The following is an 18,571-nucleotide window of genomic DNA, read 5'->3' as shown; positions in this document are numbered from 1 at the left end:
TTATAGCATCTAAGCGGAAAAAGTTCAACTTATTAAGAAAACCTCATACTTTCCATTATGATTTGCTTCTTTTGGGATTCATGGTACATAATCCTTCTTTGGTTTATGTGAAATTTCTTTGATTCTTTTCCTTTTGCATAATGCTCTTTGATTTTCGATTTTCTCTTGCAATCGTAAAAATATGGCTTTTTGAACTGTAGTTACTTTCTTAATTATTTTTTCAGATAATATATATTTTATATATTACAACTATTTATATATTGTTTATTTAAAAACTGAATAAAACTGAACCAATCGAACCGAAATAAACAGCATAAAATTGGATTAAATCAATCAAATATATTTTTTTAGTCATCCAAAAACCGAACCAAACCGCATGTTATATCTTCTTTGGGTCGAATTTTTTTTTTTATCTCATAACCGATCAAAACCGAATCGCGAGCACCCCTAAATATCATACATTTTTTGTCTTTTATAAGTACTCTTTTATCTCTCACGACGAAAAACATTCTTAACTAAATTTAACGATCAACCTTTTATATTTGTACAAAAATTTATATATTATTAACTTCGTCGCTATGTGGATTTAAAAGTGGTGTACATAATTTTAAATCAACATTCTATAAATGTAATACATAAGATGTTGATTTTATTTTTTATTTTTATTTACAATTATAGTAGATATTATTTTAGAAATTAACATAGTTTCAAATCAATACTTTCTATAAATGTAACACAAATATAACAAATATTTATCTGAAAGTGTACATAATTTAAATCAACATTCTATAAATGTAACATATAAAATAAGATAATTTTATATAAATAGAAAGTAAAGAAAATTAGGCAATGTTAAAACAAAATTTGATGGTAATGAAGTTTAATAAAATACCTACCTTATGAATGTGAGTTACAATATAGAGTTACATTAAACAAACTCAAATATTAATAACTAACTCAACTCTTATATTATTGACTCTGTCACTCTCACCATTGCTCTGCTCATTGCATCTTCTCTTATTCTTCCAACTTCCATTTATATAAATAAATACCAATACAGTTGCACCCTCCGTCACCGTTACTCAACCGCCATTTCTTTCGTTGGGTAATATCTCTCTCTCTCTCTCTCTCTCCACCGTTTTTCGGATCTATCCATTATCATTGAAGCTTCTTCATCTTCTTTTGCAGTATTGAACTTTGATTTGTTGCTTGATTAGTTTCCATTTTAAATATTTTGTTGATTATTCTTGCTTTCGTTTGTGTTTTTTGAATTTTCTATTTTAGTTTTTGCGCGAAAATTTTAGATCTCGTGTTTAACTGGAATATTGATGAGTTTTTTGTTTTTTTCCGGCAGATTCTGTTTGATTTGATCCATGATTGTATGAATCTTGAAGTTCATGATCTAGTTGTGGCGTTGGAAGAGTTTGTTGCTTAGTCAAACTGTGTAGTTTTTTGTGTTATTTGAATGTGAAGTTCTGTTTTGATTAGTGGCGGTTTTAGTTTTTGATTTGGTGAATAGTTAGTTTGAGGTGAAATCAAAGTTTGGAGTGATTTCGAGATTTCGGAGTGAAGTTTTTTGACAATGCCAACTTTTAGAGGAAAAGTTAGGGTTGGAGTTTTGATTGTTGTGGTGGTAGGGGTTTGTCTGGCTGCTTTGTATGGTTTTTTGAAACCGATTTCGAATGGATGTGTCATGACTTATATGTATCCGACATACATTCCGATTACGTCTTTGGAAAGTGTTACGCCGGTGAAGTATGGATTGTATTTGTATCATGAAGGTTGGAAAAAGATTGATTATAGGGAGCATCTTAAAAAGCTTAGTGGTGTGCCTGTTCTTTTCATCCCTGGCAATGGTGGTAGCTACAAACAGGCAAGGTCCTCTTTCTTCTTTCATGAATTTAGTTGTAGTTAGTTGGCTTGGTTTTACGATTCTCGGTGAACCTAGTGTTGTCAATCGCGGAGAATAACAGTTGTTCAAATTCACTATGCCGCAGTGCTATGCTATATAGGGTGTGTTTGGTAACACAAATAAGCTAGCTTATAGCTTATTATATGAGCTTATAAGCTTGTTTCAAAAAATTAGAGGTGTTTGGTAACAAGTTTTTTGTACTAGCTTATAGCTTTTTTTCAGATGCTATTTCAAGTAGCATTTGAGCTTATAGCTTTTTACACTTTATTCCATTTTTACCCTTTAATTTAATAACTACCCACTCTAAAAAATAAACTACCCACTATCAATTATGTAATTTTATATTTAATAACCACTTTAAAAGCTAATTTTACCAAACACTTTAATTTCAATAAGCTAGCTTTTCAGCTATCAGCTATAAGCTAGCTTTTCAGCTATCAGCTAGCTTATCAGCTATCAGCTAGCTTATTTTTACCAAACAGACCCATAAAACACTGCTATAGGACAAAAAGTTGCACTAAACAGCTTATCGCAGAGCAATAATGATTTGTTCAATTCCGTTATGCTATAGTGCTATAGCTCTGCTATTTGACAACAACACTGGGTGAAACTATTTCAACCTGTTTAGGAATTATTGCATTATTTTGGTATTCATGGTAGTTACAAAAACTGAAAACTGGGAACTTTTTTGTTTGTTTTTGTTTTGATAAGCCACTGGGAACTTTTTGTTTGTTTTTGTTTTGATAAGCCTGAAAACTAGGAACTTATTATTGCATGTGTCATTTTGATAAGGTTTTGAATTGTGGTTCGGTTATGTTGAGATTCTTTAAATTGCTGAAAATTATGACAAATTTGGCTGGTGTGATAGCAACACAATCTTTGCGGTCTACCAGAAGCATTGGTGTTGGCTACAATTGCGGTTGCAGACTACAATATTAAAACCATTCATTTTAATGAATGATCTAAAAATTACTTAAAAAGTTTTTGTATTTCTTCATTATTCTAATTCCGAGGGAAGAATTTGGTTTAGTTGTAAGATATTGATTTTAGTGTGGTTAATTTGTTAGGTAGTATGATAACATGTAGACAAAAATATGCATCTGTAGCTAGCTATTTTCAAAACCTTGGGTTTGCTTGTTTGCTGGCAAAGGTATTTGATTGACTCTAGGGTTATATTCATTATTGAGTGGTTTTTTATCTGGATTTTTTAAAATTTCCTTATGGCAGTAGAATTATCCTCCTTTTTTATCAGCAAAATTGAAAAACCATGAAAAGAAGAAAAACTTGGGCTAAAAGTGGAGAAATATGATATAGATCCCAACAAAGTTATGTAGCTTACATTTATAATGATTTTGGCTTCAATTGTATAATTGATTTTATTTTATTTTATCAATACAACACTCTTGGTACTACTTTTACCCAAATTTTTATATTTCTATGAACATTCTCTTTTGCTTTTATCCACATAATAGGTGCGGTCTTTGGCAGCAGAATCTGATAGGGCATATCAAAATGGTCCCCTTGAGCATTCATTTTACCAAGAAGCTTCCCTAATACCCGAAGAAGGAAATGCTGGTTTCCAATTACCTAACCAGTATACTAGCAGGCTTGACTGGTTTGCCGTTGATCTTGAAGGTGAACATTCTGCCATGGATGGTGCAATTCTTGCAGAACACGCTGAATATGTTGTATATGCTATACACAAGGTATCCCACTTTTATCCTTTATAGACTGTATATAGGCTATATCCCAAGGAAGCAAATGAATATTGGATAAATAAGACCTGCTTGTAATATTGAGAATTAAAATTTTTATTTGTAGTTTGTAGATGAATGATTTGTTTTAATTGTGGTTGTCAGTTGTCACCAATGTGCAATCATCCTGTTCCTGTTCCTGTTACTGGAATGCACAAACTCCAATAACTGAAACTGCATTTCCTGTTGTCGTGTACCAGTGGACTAAAATCTAATTATGTGCCATGTCAGACTGATTTTGGTTATGGTCAACTCTAGAAATCCAATTAATTATTTTTTTGTCAAAAAAAAAACTTTGGAAATTTTCCACGAATCTATGTCTTGTGCAAGCAAACTTTATTCATTGATTTCAGTTTTTGATAATCTTGTGGTAGGAATTAACTGGATTGCTATGTTGTCACTTTGAACAACATTCTTCTCTGCCTTCAAGTTGTTTAGCCCTTATTAGGCTTGTACCATGCACTACTTTCTTTCCTTTTTTGGTGCTATCTCTGAAGTTTGTACTTATCTGATTATCTTGCTTTACATTGCTTGAGGCAGTCATTCCTGGATTTCTCACTTTGTTCTATACTTTTGATGCAACATCTTTTTGCAGATTTTGGACCAATATAAAGTTTCTTATGATGCTCGAACAAGAGAAGGTGCTGCTGCAAGTTCCGGAAGTTTGCCCAAAAATGTGATATTGGTTGGCCACTCTATGGGCGGTTTTGTTGCTAGAGCCGCTGTTGTTCATCCCCATCTTAGGAAATCAGCAGTTCAAACTGTTCTTACACTTTCAACCCCACATCAGTATAGTGTTCCCCCTCTTTTGGTTTCCATAATTCTTAATTGTATTTTTATGGTCTGCTTAAATGTTTGACGAGATACATGTATGTTATTCAGATCACCTCCTGTGGCATTGCAGCCTTCCTTGGGTCATTACTTTGCACGTGTAAATTCAGAATGGAGAGAAGCATACAAGGCTCAAACCACTAACACAGGACGGTTTGTGTCTAGTCCCGCACTCTCTGACGTTGTTGTTGTATCTATTTCTGGTGCATATAATGATTACCAGGTATTATTAATTTTTTACTATCTTCAACTATATATATGATGGAATCTGTAGTACATTCAGCATAAATTACTATTAATAAATAAGTAATTAAATAACCATTAATAAATAATAAAACAAAATTTCTAAAATAAAAATTTCAAGTTTTATTTACCAAAATTATACACAAAAAATATCTCAAGAGTTATTTTACCATTTTTCTTCCTCTCCAATTTAGGGAATAAGATAGAATCAGTTATTAATTTAATTTTGAATTATTGAAATACTATTTTATGGATGTGTATTTTAAAATACTCTGGCATTACTCTATGTTCGGATTCAGTTTCACAAAATCATATTTCCATTTTTCTGTCCTAATGTCTTCACATTTTAACAAAATTTTAAATATTACATGACTGCTAAAAATGTTCCTTGGCATGGTGATTTATTTTTAGTTCTTTCTTTTCTTTAGGTACGATCGAAGTTAGCATCACTTGATAATATTGTGCCACCAACACATGGCTTCATGATTAGCAGTACAGCCATGAGAAATGTGTGGTTGTCAATGGAACATCAGGCTATAATGTGGTGTAATCAACTGGTTGTTCAAGTAAGTGGGTGTTTTCATTTGTCAAAGACTAATGTTTGGTTCTCCTCCCTCATATGCTCTTTATCGTGTACATTCTTATCTAGGTATCACACACACTTCTTAGTTTGATAGATGTCAGAAATGGACAACCTCTTCCTGATTCTCGTAAGAGGCTTGAAGTTTTTGCAAGAATGCTGCGGAGTGGAATATCACATAATTTCAATCGGATGATGCAATTACCCTCTTCTGGTATTATATGCTACTGTTTCTAATTTTGTTATCATGTATCATATGATTACTTCTAATCTAGTGTTGGATTTTTGTATCTAACTTGGTTTATATTGGTATAACTTTTAGTCTTTTTTGAATGTTTATCTTTTGTGATTTGGTCATAACTAAAGATGCAATGAATGTTTATGGTTTGTGATTGTCATAACTAAAGATGCATTGAACTAGTATTTTGAAATATTTTATTCCATATGAGAATGCATACTTTTGTTACTTGGTGCTTTCTATTGTATGTTTCTTTAAATTTTATAGATTTTAATCATTGAAATATCTCAGTAATTTAGATAACAACCTACCACTTTCTGAACAATTTATATATAATTGCTGCAGGATCTCAAATGCACAGGTTAGTTACATGTCCTCAGAATATTCATTGGAATGATGAGGGCCTTGACAGAGACCTATACATTCCGATAAATGAGGTGACTGTATTAGCAATGGATGGTCGAAGGCGGTGGTTGGACATAAAACAATTGGTATTTGTTTAGTCTATTTTGATTGTTTATACTACAATACCTAAAGTATTCAACATATTAAGAGGAAAACTACTATCAAAATGATAGGAGTTTAGGCAGAGGAGAAAAAGAGCGAACAAACTTTCAATAATCGGATATTATATATAAATGAGGTGTGTTAAATGATGTGTTACAAAATACAATATACTATCCGATGTTTATACGAATACTAGACTCCTAATAATATACATTGTATAGACATGGGTACAGTATTGACACTAGGTATGGATATAAGTATGGTGTAAGGGATTTTAAGTTTGAGGTGTGGGTACAGATTCCAATCGCAGCTGCATAGATCAAGTTATTTGTATTTAGGGACATCAACCACATTCTTCAATTGTAAAGAAGAGTGAAGGGTTGTAGAATGAAAAGTCATGTGTTAGTGGTACCAACTAGGGGAGAGGGGGGTGGTAAAAAGGAAAGGATGAAGTATTCTATTCTAACATATAGCTAGCTGCACATTTACAATAATTGTCAAAGTCACATACCAAGACTTCACCAAGTACATTAAGTTTGGTGAATTTGACATCTACGTGTGGTATTGTTGTAAGACTAAGATAGGCATGCTGAGATTAAAGATATAAATGCAGTGAGGAGCCGATACAAAGTTTTTGTGTAACTTTTTTTCTTCCGATTTTACCATTCATTTAAACTATATAATTTACATTTTTTTTCAATCAAATGAGTGATTTTTTAATCAATACCCATATATAGAGGGATTCTACATTGAGTTTAGTGGATATGCTCTGTCCGTATTAATTTTACACTGATATCCAATAGAAATCAAGCATTTCTCCATGTCATATAATTCAAGTGGAGCATATGGGGTGATTTGGTGGAATACATGATTGCTATTGGTTGACAATGTAAACTTGTCTTACACTGTCGGTGCATTTCCTATTTTCTCTTCCAAATTTTGGTATAACTTTTTTTGTTGTAAATAGTATATTATTATTATTATAGATTTTATTCAGTTTTACTTAGCCTGTTAATTAGGCCCATTAGGTATAGCATACTCTATTTAAACTCTTGAATGATTGTACTCAAATTGATCAATTCTAATGTTAAAACCTATTTTATTCTTTTATTCTATATTCCAACATGGTATCATGAGCTCCCGATTTTTGGGAAGCGCTTCCGCATAAACCCTAGCCGCCATAAGTGCAATTTTTTTTTTTTAACCTTCATCCTTTTCTTTTTTACCTTCGTTGGTTAACATTCATCAACCTGTCTGTCTCGTTTTTCATACTTACATTGAACCTATCAAACCTTCATTAACATCATCATAACCGCCTTCCAATTCCGAGTCCAACGCCGTAAAAATCAGCCGTCTCCACGCCCTCACGCGCCCTCACGCGCGGCTTCTTCACCGGCGCGTGACAACCAGTCGCGTCGCCGTCACTAGCGCGTGTTGTACACGCGCCGCCCTGTTGGCCTCCGTTTTTGACGATTTTTATGTCAGTTTTCTCGTCTTGACCTGAGCTTTCTGTTGGTGTGTTCAAATAAGTTTTCTGAGATACTCAATTTTTTGGGTATTTTTTGTTATCTCTCGTTGGACTGTCGATCTTTTTTTAGTTGCTCCTTTTTCTTCAATGGAAGAAGTTAATGACCCTCCTCCACCTCCACCTCCACCCCCGCCTCCGGCTGTTCCAACTCCTTTTAATGCTAAGGATTTCGTCATTCAGAAAGGTTATTGGCTTAATGGCGAAAAAAATTATTTTCAATGGTCTCAATTAATTCGTCAGACACTGAAAGGTTGTGATATGATTGACCATCTTGAAGGTGATCCTCCTTTGGTCACTGCTCCTAATTTCCCTTCATGGGATAAAGATGATTCTGTTATTATTACTTGGCTTTGGAACTCCATATCTCCCGAAATTAGTAGAAATTGTATGTACCTCTCTACCGCACGAGCAATTTGGGATTACCTCAGTTGCAGTTATTCCATGAAACAAGATATGTCTGCTTGTTATGACATTAAGAGAAAAATCTTCAACACCAGACAAGGAAATCTTCCGGTCACTGAATATTTTGGGGTTCTCAATTCTCTTTGGATTGAACTTGATCAATATCAAAATTTGAAGATGGAGTGCAGTCAAGACACCGTCATTCTTAATGCTGTAGTTGAGAGGGATAGGATATTTGATTTCTTGGCAGGTCTAAATGTTGAGTTTGACCCCATTCGGGTACAGATTTTGGGAAAGGAAAAACTCCCCACTCTTACTGAAGTTTTTTACACGGTTCGTAGCGAAGAAACTCGTCGTCATGCTATGCTTAGCGAGCATCCTCCTGATGTGTCAGCACTCGTCGCCGGCAAAGGACCACAACCATCTTCACCCATATTCTATTGTGATTATTGCAAAGAGCCTTATCATAACAAGAAAAATTGTTTCAAACTACATGGAAAAGAGGAGGTTCTGAGGCGAAGAGGAGGCTCTCGGAATATGCAACAAGAGGTACATCATTCGGGTCAGTATCACAAGTATCAGAAATATGAGAATTATCTATAGGATGGACATTTTCAGTGCTTACCACCGGATCATACGATTGAGTTTGCTGTTGGAGCGGGACAAGTTTACTTCTTCTCTGATACACCCGAGTTGGTACTGAAGGTATTGATTCCTCCAAAACAGAAGACATTGGAGGACAAGGAACACTTATAGACTCAGGTTCAAGAGTGGGTGCATGGACGTGTGTTCTAGGGAGACTAGGACCCATAACCAGAAGCTCAGACTCAGACTCTAAGTCATTTACATTCTCCCCCTGAGACTGAGGGCGAGAAAAGTACGACACATTTTCATGAAAAGTGACATCTTTGGAGACAAAAATTTTACGACTGGGAGGATGATAACATTTGTACCCCTTTTTGTTAGGTGTGTAACCCAGAAAGATACACCTGACAGCACGAGGATCCAACTTGTTGCGATATTGTTTATGAACATGAACAAAAGCAACACAACCAAACACACGAGTCTTAAGATTCTGTAATATAGGAGCAGAAGGAAAATGTGAGAGCATAAATTTAACGGGACTGGTATTACCTAAAGCACGAGATATGACTCGATTAATCAGATAGACAGCAGTAAGAACTGCCTCTCCCCAATATGAAGTGGGAACAGACATTTGAAACATAAGACATCGAGCAACTTCAAGTAAATGACGGTTTTTTCTTTCTGCGACACCATTTTGTTGAGGGGTGTCGACACATGTGAATTCATGGATTATGCCATGTTTACTAGTGAAGTTAGAAAAAGTATGATTGACATATTCTCTACCGTTGTCTGAACGAATTCTTTTGATACCTTTCCCAAATTGTGTTTTGACCATATTATAAAATTGAATAAATAATTGTGGTACTTCTGATTTAGCATTCATCAAAAAAACCCAAGTTAATCGGGTACAATCATCAATAAAAGAAACAAACCATTTTGCACCAGAAACATTGGAGGTAGGGGCAGGTCCCCAAACATCAGAGTGAATAATATTAAAAGGTTCATCACTTTTATTAAAACTAGGAGAAAAAGAAACACGATGGTGTTTTGCTAACTCGCAAACATCACACTTAAACGACTCAACAGAATGTTGTAAAAACAATAATGGATACATAGACTTAATTATAGAAAATGGGGGATGACCAAGACGCTTGTGTTGAAGCCAAATTTGTGCGGCAGAAGAGGAAGATTCAGACGGGAGAGAGGAAGACAACACCTTTGGACCAGTTGGCTCTTCAGAGAAGTAGTATAACCCATCCTTTTCTTTAGCAATTCCAATCGTCTGTCCCGAGGTCAAGTCCTGAAAAACACAATGAGAAGCAAAGAAAGTTACTTTACAATTTAGATCACGGGTAAGCTGATGGATGGAAATTAAATTGTGGGAAAGTGTAGGAACATGAAGCACGGATTGCAGCTTAAATGAATGTTGTAAGTCAATATTTCCAATGCCAACAACACGAGCATTAGAGCCATCAGCAATAGTGATATAAGGTGTGCTCAAAGATGAAGTATAGGAGGATAGTAAGGTGGAATCAAATGTCATATGATTAGTAGCACCAGAGTCAAGAATCCAAGCTTTTTTGGGGATAACACCACAAACAGTAAAGGATCGGGAGTACACATTCTTACCAGTAATTGCTAGAGACCCAGATGCAGAAGGCTTACTAATAGAAGCAAGAATAGACTGTAAACGTTCAACGTCATCCTGACTGAAAGAGGACAAGTCCGTTTCTCCCTTTGCGATGTGTGCCTGATTTTGCTGAGCTTCTGGTTATGGGTCCTAGTCTCCCTAGAACACACGTCCATGCACCCACTCTTGAACCTGAGTCTATAAGTGTTCCTTGTCCTCCAATGTCTTCTGTTTTGGAGGAATCAATACCTTCAGTACCAACTCGGGTGTATCAGAGAAGAAGTAAACTTGTCCCGCTCCAACAGCAAACTCAATCGTATGATCCGGTGGTAAGCACTGAAAATGTCCATCCTATAGATAATTCTCATATTTCTGATACTTGTGATACTGACCCGAATGATGTACCTCTTGCTTTGAGAAGAGAAAAGAGATCATGTCCCTCCATATATAGACGTCCTACGTCTAATTTTGTCTCTTCTAAACAACTCTCACCACAATGTGAAGATCCTATGAAGTTATGTTATGATAATAAACATTCTGTCAAAGAGAAGCATAAATTAATAAAGGCGGGTTTACCAGCACAACAATTCAACCAACGTACTTGCAAGCTTGGAATGCTTGATAACCATTCATCAGCTTGAGGGGGAGTGTTGTAAATAGTATATTATTATTATTATAGATTTTATTCAGTTTTACTTAGCCTGTTAATTAGGCCCATTAGGTATAGCATACTCTATTTAAACTCTTGAATGATTGTACTCAAATTGATCAATTCTAATGTTAAAACCTATTTTATTCTTTTATTCTATATTCCAACATTTTTCTTTTGATTTTACCCTTAATTTAAAGGCTAAATTGCATGTTTGGTCCCTTAGTTTATTTTAGGTTTCAATTTGGTCCCCTACGTGGGGTGTTTCGGGTTCAAAAAATAAAACAAAATATGCTATGAGGCAGTTTTTCAGTCTCTTAATCTGGATATGCGTGCATGCAGGGTTCAAATGGAAAAAGTCATTTTGTGTTAGTGACCAATCTTGAGCCATGTTCTGGCATCAGACTTCATTTGTGGCCTGAAAAGGGGAATTTGGCTTCAAGTTTGCCTCTCAATGACAGGGTTATGGAAGTAACATCTAAGATGATGCGTATTCCCTCAGGTCCAGCACCACGGCAGGTATCTTATGCCTATTTTGATTTATTTCTTGTTCGAATTAGTATTTTAGTACACTACAGTTATAATTATTGAGATCATAATCTTGGTTTCAGATAATCTGTGCAAGAATTTTATTTAATTTGATAGGCTTACTCACAACTTTTAATATGCCACTGTTACAGCCTGAACCTGGCAGTCAAACCGAGCAACCTCCTCCATCTGCTGTATTTTGGCTAGGACCTGAAGATATGCATGGGTTCAGATTTTTAACAATCTCAGTTGCACCTCGTCCGGTACAATATAAAAATTAATTTTTTCCTTTAAATATCAATAAATGCATTACTGCTTACTTACCATCCGAGAGGTTTTCAGAATTAATTAATTAGGTTTGTTTATCATTATTTATTCCCTAAGACCATTTTCGTCTACTTGATAACAAGTTTTTGAGACTTCAATTCTAAATTCCTATAAAAATATTGCGTGGAAGATTATTTTTACTTCACTTTTGGTTATGCAACTGCCTTATGTATAAAGTAAGAAAGAAAGATATTTTTCAGCAGTCTGGTTGGACTACATATTCATCATTGAATTTTTTGTAAATTAGTGTAAATAGTGCTATTTTGTGATAGAATATTCCACATACTATTCTTCTTTTGTGCATATAACTGAGATGATATTCTAGTCAGTAGGACAGATTTTATTTTCTCTTTCTACCACTAATTAGGATTCATGTCCAGTGGTGTATATTAGTGTGTAGGATCGTTATTTGTAGTACATCTACAGTGACAACTTAGTGGTCAGACTGTTTCAGGAAGACCGCCACCAGCGGCATCCATGGCAGTTGGACAGTTCTTCAACCCAGAGGAAGGAAATAAAGATTTATCTCCATGGTTTATGCTCCAATCTACCTATTCTCAAAAGGTTGTTATTTTCATGTAGTATCGACTGACCTACCTCGTTGCAGTTTTATTCTCTTCTATTTATTTATTTATTTATCGAGTATTTTTATTTGCAAGATCAATGCTCAATGTTCTAATTTCTAAGAAATTAATAAGATATAGACATTATTTAGTGCAAGTCTTTTGCTTTTGTACTAACAATGTACTGTTATTTGGGCAAACTGCAAACCAAATATTCCGCCTTTTGTCTTATTAAATTACATGCTGTCAAATTAAAGATATAAATATGAAAAATTTATTTAAAAATGTAGTGAAATATACTGTTATGATGTTAACATTTGTTCCCAAATCTCAAGTGTATTGCTTGTGAATGGATGTAACAATTAGTTATGTTTTTACACTGTCTAAAGCTTAATTTTCGCACGTTGTGCAGGAGTTGCTGTTGGAGGAAGCTCATCCTCTAGCTGTTAAATTATCATTTTCCATTAGCTCGGGCCTTCTTCCTGTTACTTTGTCTATGAATACTGTTGGTTGTGGAATTAAAAACTCTGGACTTCCAGAAGAAGAGGCTGGAGACCTTGAAAGTAGTAGTAAGAATTCTAATCTACTTCCAGTTGGCCAATTTATTAGATTTGAATTTTTGTGATGATGTTACTTATGGCATGCATGTTTTCAAGAGTTGACATATTCATTTATTCACTATATGGACAACACTCCAGTATGCATTACGAAACCAGCATACAACCATTTTGTAGGTCATGGAGATGTATGTTGTGTGAAGCGATTTTTTTTTTTCAATCCATTTGTGGTTAGTATAAAGCATTTTGAAACAAAATAGATGTATTTATAAACCAGTACAACAAAGTGATCTTATTATTGTCTTCAAACTAACATGTCTGAGTGCTCATTAAACAGCAATGCTTCTATACTGTTCGGATGAGGGTATTAGATTTATTAGGTCACCAGTCAATTGCACACCACACTAGTACTAGACTTAGTTATTAGCTTAAATTGGAGCTTTGGTGTATTCTATAGGCTCCAACCTACAAAAGATGGAAAAATAATCAAAATGTAATTAATAAATCAATTAATCCACGGAACCTATTAAAGTTGCACGACTGAAGTGGATCACTTACTTGCTATGAAAAAAAAGAAGGATAAAGTGGAAGGAATGAAGAACTTTGTTGGGTTTATTTTTCTTCATTAGACAAAATCCCCCTAGTTTGGGGGAACTCAAATCACTATTTGCTTATAGTAGAATGTATTATTTATTTGTGATTATTATTTTTCTGCAATGTATTTGTTAATAACTATAGTTTGGTATTTCAGGGCTCTGTAAATTGCGTTGTTTTCCACCTGTTGCACTTGCTTGGGATAACATATCTGGACTTCATATATACCCAAATTTGAACAGTGAAACTATTTTTGTTGATTCCTCACCAGCACAGTGGAGTTCCACTCAGCAATCTGATAAAACCATTGTTCTTCTGCTGGTATGAATCACCCAAAAAACTTAACTGAACTGTTTTCCCCCTTCATTTGTTGAACAAATAAAGCTAAGCGGCATGACACTATTCTACAGGTTGACCCACATTGCTCTTATAAAAGTAGCATTTCAATTTCTGTCAGTGCTGCTGCAAGTAGGCTTCTGCTAATGTATAGTTCGAAGGTAATGGATTTCTGTAACCTTTATTGTGACAAATGCTTATCTTGCATTTTATGGATCAGGATCCTCTTCTTCCATCCTTCGGTCTCCTTCATGCAAAACAAGTGAAGAGGAGAGAGAAAATAAATACAAAAATAATAAGAGAGAGATAGAGATAAATTGGTGAAGGAGATTGTTGGAGAGAAGTATTTGAAGGAGAGGATCCAATTTTGCATTTTATTTAATGATTTTTACTTCTGATGCCTTTCTAGAATATTTATACTGTTATATTTTCACTATTATTATTTATTTTTACTTCTGATCCAATTATATTTAATGATTTTTACTTCTGATATTCTGACAATTTTTTATAATTATTACTATTATTATTTATTTATTTTTGATCTGTTTTTTATTATTTTATATTTTTGTATAATGTGTTTTTGAGTAACTTACGAAATTGTTTTTTCATGCATATGATCCAGTCGTACTTTATAGTTATACTTGCTAGTTTCTTCATATCTCCAGATCTATGTTTTTACATGTGTCAATTAACGCTGACGAATTTTGTTAATTTAATATTGTTCATGCAGATTGTTGGTTTCTCCATTGCTGTTGTTTTCTTTGCTCTAATGCAGCAAGCATATTCTTGGGATCGTAATCTACACATACCGTCAATGCTGACAGCTGTCGAATCTAATTTGACACTAATGTCACATTTCTTTCCCCTAGCCGTTCTACCTATTTTCTTCGCCTTCATCTTTTCCTTCTTTATGTCTCAACCATTTCCTCCATTTGCTAGCTTCACCAGCATCTCTCTAATTTGTTATATCTTTGCAAACGGGTTGGTAGCCATTCTAATTTTGATATCTCACTTGGTGTTCTTTGTGGCTGCTGTTACACATATTTTCATCAAGGCAAGGTTAGTAGACTGATGGTTACCACCCTAAATTATGCTAGTGGTACATGTTTTCTTAAGTCAAGCAGAGTAGTCTGGATCTTAATAGCAATCTGGTTTAATGAATCACATTTTCTGTGAATATCTGGATTTACTCTCTTAACTCTCAGTAGAGTTTTATAAATTTGCTAATTAATCATAGAAATGTCGGATCATGCTGCTGCATTTGTAATGATAAATTTCATGGATGTTTATTTTGCAGGTGGCAAATGTGGGAATACAATGCTCAATTGATATTTCTTCAAAGGTTCTTTAATCGTTCATCGAGTTTCTTTTCTCTTAAGGTAAAGTACCAACTCATTGAGTAGAAGAGGGAAGGGTACTTATGCTAGTAGTAGATTTAGTGAAGTGTGCTTCAAATTCATCATATTAACCATTGCACATTAAACAGGTGGTTCGGGCTCTAAGAGCAAATCCAGTACTTGTTACATTCTTTATTGCGATGGTCTTTGCATGCTTGGTTCACCCAGCATTTGGTCTGCTTATACTTCTCTTAGCTCATTTTTTCTGCTGTCACAATGCATTATGCAGGTATATCCACATTCATCACATTTGTTTATAGTTGTTGTATAGTGTGTAGATGTAATAACTTTTGATAATTCTTAAATGTACATGGATATATATATTTGTACTTTTTTTCTTTGTATTGGTGGTGGTTTAGAAAATATCTTCGGCCCCATTTACTTTGTGAAAATGTTTTTCTATTTTCATTTCTTAAAATTAGTGTTAATTTTGTTTTTCTAGCAGTTTCCTGACAGCATCATGTCGCGGCCATGAACAAAATAATGAAACCGTCGATTGTAATGGTGATCACTACAAGGTGTCTGAAAGACAGACATACAATTTTGATGGTAGTTTTAACCGGACTTTTCCTTCAGAAGACAACTCCAACAATCCAGACTTGTCAAAGAGTTTTGGTGAAGCACAATTGGATGTGTTTCACCATCGCCATGGTTTGTTGATATTGCATCTTCTTGCAACAATGATGTTTGCGCCATCTGTTGTAGCTTGGTTCCAGGTATACGATATATCAATTCTTTTCATATAACATTCTAAAACTTGATTGGACCCCCAATTTTATGAATGATATTCCTTTTTTCTTCAGTGTGTGATCGTTTCTCTCTTAGTTACCAACACTCTTGAAGAAACATGATTTAATTGGTTTTTATTCTAGTTGTATATAAATGACCTGGTTCTCCTTTCCTTTTCATATCTCGTATGCCTTTTCCCTGTAAAAAATATGAACTGTCTGTTTTCCTTTGAACCGATTTGAATGATATTTTTCATCATTCTGGGTGTGAATAGTACAGTGCATTTGATGTTGAACAGCAGTTAGTGAAAATTATATCTTTTTTATGATTTTTTATATTGCCCTTTGCAAAAAAGATGAAAAATTCTAATATTGCATGGAAGGAGTTTTCAAAAATAAAAATTGCATGGAAGAAGTGTTGTGAGTTTACTACACTGCTATATAACAAAGAAAATGGAGTTTCTTTTTGAATGCAATATCTAGATTACTCTTCATGGAGGACATTTTGTCTTTTGTTTATATAACTTTTAATTATCAATTTTGTAGAGACTGGCGATGGGTGAGAGCCTCCCATGGCTCTTGGATTCAGTACTTGTCATTGGAGTCATACTTCATGGCATCTGCAATTCAAAGCCTGAGTTCAATTCGTTCTTGTTGTCTATCCCTGGGGTCCCATTCCGCCATGTTCGACTATACGTTGTATATCTCATAGCTGGATATTGGGCTTATTTTTCTGGTCTTGCTTTGGCTCCGGACAGAGCATTTTATGCTATGGCTTCTGTAGGGGGCATTTCATTTATTTTAAGGATGATTCATAGAAGGATCGGGGAAACGAAAGAGGTCACCTACGGCAGCCGGAAACATTCTCACCGGCACTGACACTTTCAAAAACCACTTTTTGTAGAATCAGATAATAGGATACCACATTGTAAGTATGTGTATTTGTTTTTTGATGATGATGGTGCACCTAGGTTGTTGCTGTCAAATGTTTGATATTTCTTGTAATACGAATATTATTTCACGGTGTAATGTGTTATCCCAGCAGCATTTCTCTGGGAACTGTTGTAACATTTAGATGGTTAGGCTTAGCATGTTATTTTTTAGCCAAAGCCTTTTCACATGTAAATCGAGGATATTGTTTTGTTTGCAATTTTGTCTGAATTTGATGAAAGGTTTTTCTGACCTTTGAAGTGATCATACATGAGAATGAGTTTGAATGAGTTTGATCATACACCTAAGGAATGATTCCCTGACCCTCACTCTATACTATTATGTCATTTTGTACGTACAATAGCTAAATTCGCTAATACTTTAATTTTATTCTACTAGTTTTTCAACTATAAGCTACATCTAGCTTTTTAGCTATAAGCTAAATTTTACCAAACAAAGCTAATGTTTGAATCCTTCACGTCCCTTAGAGATTTTTTTTTTAATCATCCACTTTTTAAGAACCGAAGAGTATGAAAATGCTCGCTACTTAAATTCCAAACAACACCAACATATATAAAATGTCCCATCACATTCCTCCTCATTCCATCAATTTTTTAAAAAAATTCTCCAAAATCCCAAAACTCAACATCAACTTAAAATCCACTGATTTCTTCGCATTTGTGGTTGAAATCTATTCACAATTGAGTAATGTCATATTTTATTGACATGATCCATGTTATTGTATATTTCAATCCAACGGTCAATTTTGCAAGATGATTATCCGGTAAAGAATAATTTGTGGTGTCATATTTTTAAGTTTAACATCTTGGTGTCATTTGAACCTAATCTCATAAACAATATTATTCTTGTTTTGTGATTTTCCCTTTTCTATCATGAAAGGTTATAAAATAATGAAACTTTTGAAAAAAAAAGTATAAATTCTTTTGATTTGTAAATGTTTAAAGGGGCATATTAACACATTGTTGTACTTAAGGGACATTTAATAATTATTAAAATTTTAAAAATTCTTTTTATAACTCTATATATAAGTGCTAAAAACTAACTAATGTAATGAGAACATAAGTCTTATAAATTAAAAGTGATAAAATTATATATTCTATTTAATACATGTAAACGTTGGAAAATATGACTAAAATTGTCAAATTTACTTTTGTTATGATTATTCTTCTTCCCCTATTTCTTGTTGCAACAAGTATTAAATCATGTAAGCATTTTCATTTCCTTTGCAAATTTCAGTCTTTACTTGTATACAGTATTTTATCTCATGTAGTAAAATTAATCCTTTTCTCTCTCTTTTTACATTATAGTGGGACCTGAATGTGTTTATGATGGTGATTGTAAACCAGTAATTAATTGCATATATCCTACTAAAGCGAGGTGTCGTAGAAATTTATGTGTATGTCGTTAATTATCAAGCTCCATATATATATATAGGAAAATGCTAAACAGTGCCCCCGGGGCACTAGTTAAGGATACATATATAGAAGTTTTATCTCGTAAATTGTGCATTCAATGTTTTAATGATGTGAAAAGTTATTCTCTCTCATCATTAACTTTATCATTTGTTTCCTTTTTTAGTATGCTTAACTAGTGCCCCAGGAGCACTGTTTAGCATGACCCATATATATATTATGAGTGGTAAGTTTGTGAGAATAAACAAACACACTACTATAATATTCAATGAGTTATTGTGATGCCACTCAATAATAATTTTTTTACCTTTAAATATTT

At 34.0% G+C, this 18,571-nt stretch overlaps 1 protein-coding gene across 5 annotated transcripts; it reads left to right on the top strand.

Moving 5' to 3' along the window:
- The first annotated feature begins 882 nt into the window (after nt 1–882).
- LOC123888895 (GPI inositol-deacylase) lies at nt 883–17,086 on the top strand. Of its 5 annotated transcripts, none has more exons than XM_045938056.1 (19): nt 883–1,105; nt 1,355–1,873; nt 3,385–3,618; nt 4,262–4,455; nt 4,549–4,720; nt 5,169–5,306; nt 5,390–5,534; nt 5,904–6,049; nt 11,202–11,378; nt 11,540–11,650; nt 12,159–12,278; nt 12,690–12,846; nt 13,586–13,749; nt 13,839–13,925; nt 14,495–14,823; nt 15,062–15,143; nt 15,251–15,390; nt 15,607–15,877; nt 16,436–17,086. In XM_045938056.1, the coding sequence occupies exons 2-19, from the start codon at nt 1,583–1,585 to the stop codon at nt 16,766–16,768; spliced, it is 3,291 nt and encodes a 1,096-aa protein (XP_045794012.1). In that variant the 5' UTR covers nt 883–1,105; nt 1,355–1,582; the 3' UTR covers nt 16,769–17,086. The 5 variants fall into 5 exon arrangements, with proteins under 5 accessions (XP_045794012.1, XP_045794011.1, XP_045794008.1 ...); XM_045938055.1 differs by having other exon boundaries at nt 926–1,105; nt 15,604–15,877; XM_045938052.1 differs by having other exon boundaries at nt 940–1,105; nt 5,895–6,049; nt 15,604–15,877.
- Nucleotides 17,087–18,571: the final 1,485 nt, after the last annotated feature.

Source organism: Trifolium pratense, linkage group LG6 (assembly GCF_020283565.1).
Source record: "Trifolium pratense cultivar HEN17-A07 linkage group LG6, ARS_RC_1.1, whole genome shotgun sequence".
Classification (NCBI taxonomy): Eukaryota; Viridiplantae; Streptophyta; class Magnoliopsida; order Fabales; family Fabaceae; genus Trifolium; species Trifolium pratense.
This window is presented reverse-complemented; position numbering and strand designations above follow the sequence as displayed.

Bases quoted from the DNA above. Each gene is read 5' to 3' on its own strand.
- LOC123888895 (XM_045938052.1), top strand. From the start codon at position 1,583: ATGCCAACTTTTAGAGGAAAAGTTAGGGTTGGAGTTTTGATTGTTGTG. The intron at 12,279-12,689 runs GTTGTTATTTTC...CACGTTGTGCAG, and splicing joins AATCTACCTATTCTCAAAAG to GAGTTGCTGTTGGAGGAAGC. The intron at 12,847-13,585 runs GTAAGAATTCTA...TTGGTATTTCAG, and splicing joins TGGAGACCTTGAAAGTAGTA to GGCTCTGTAAATTGCGTTGT.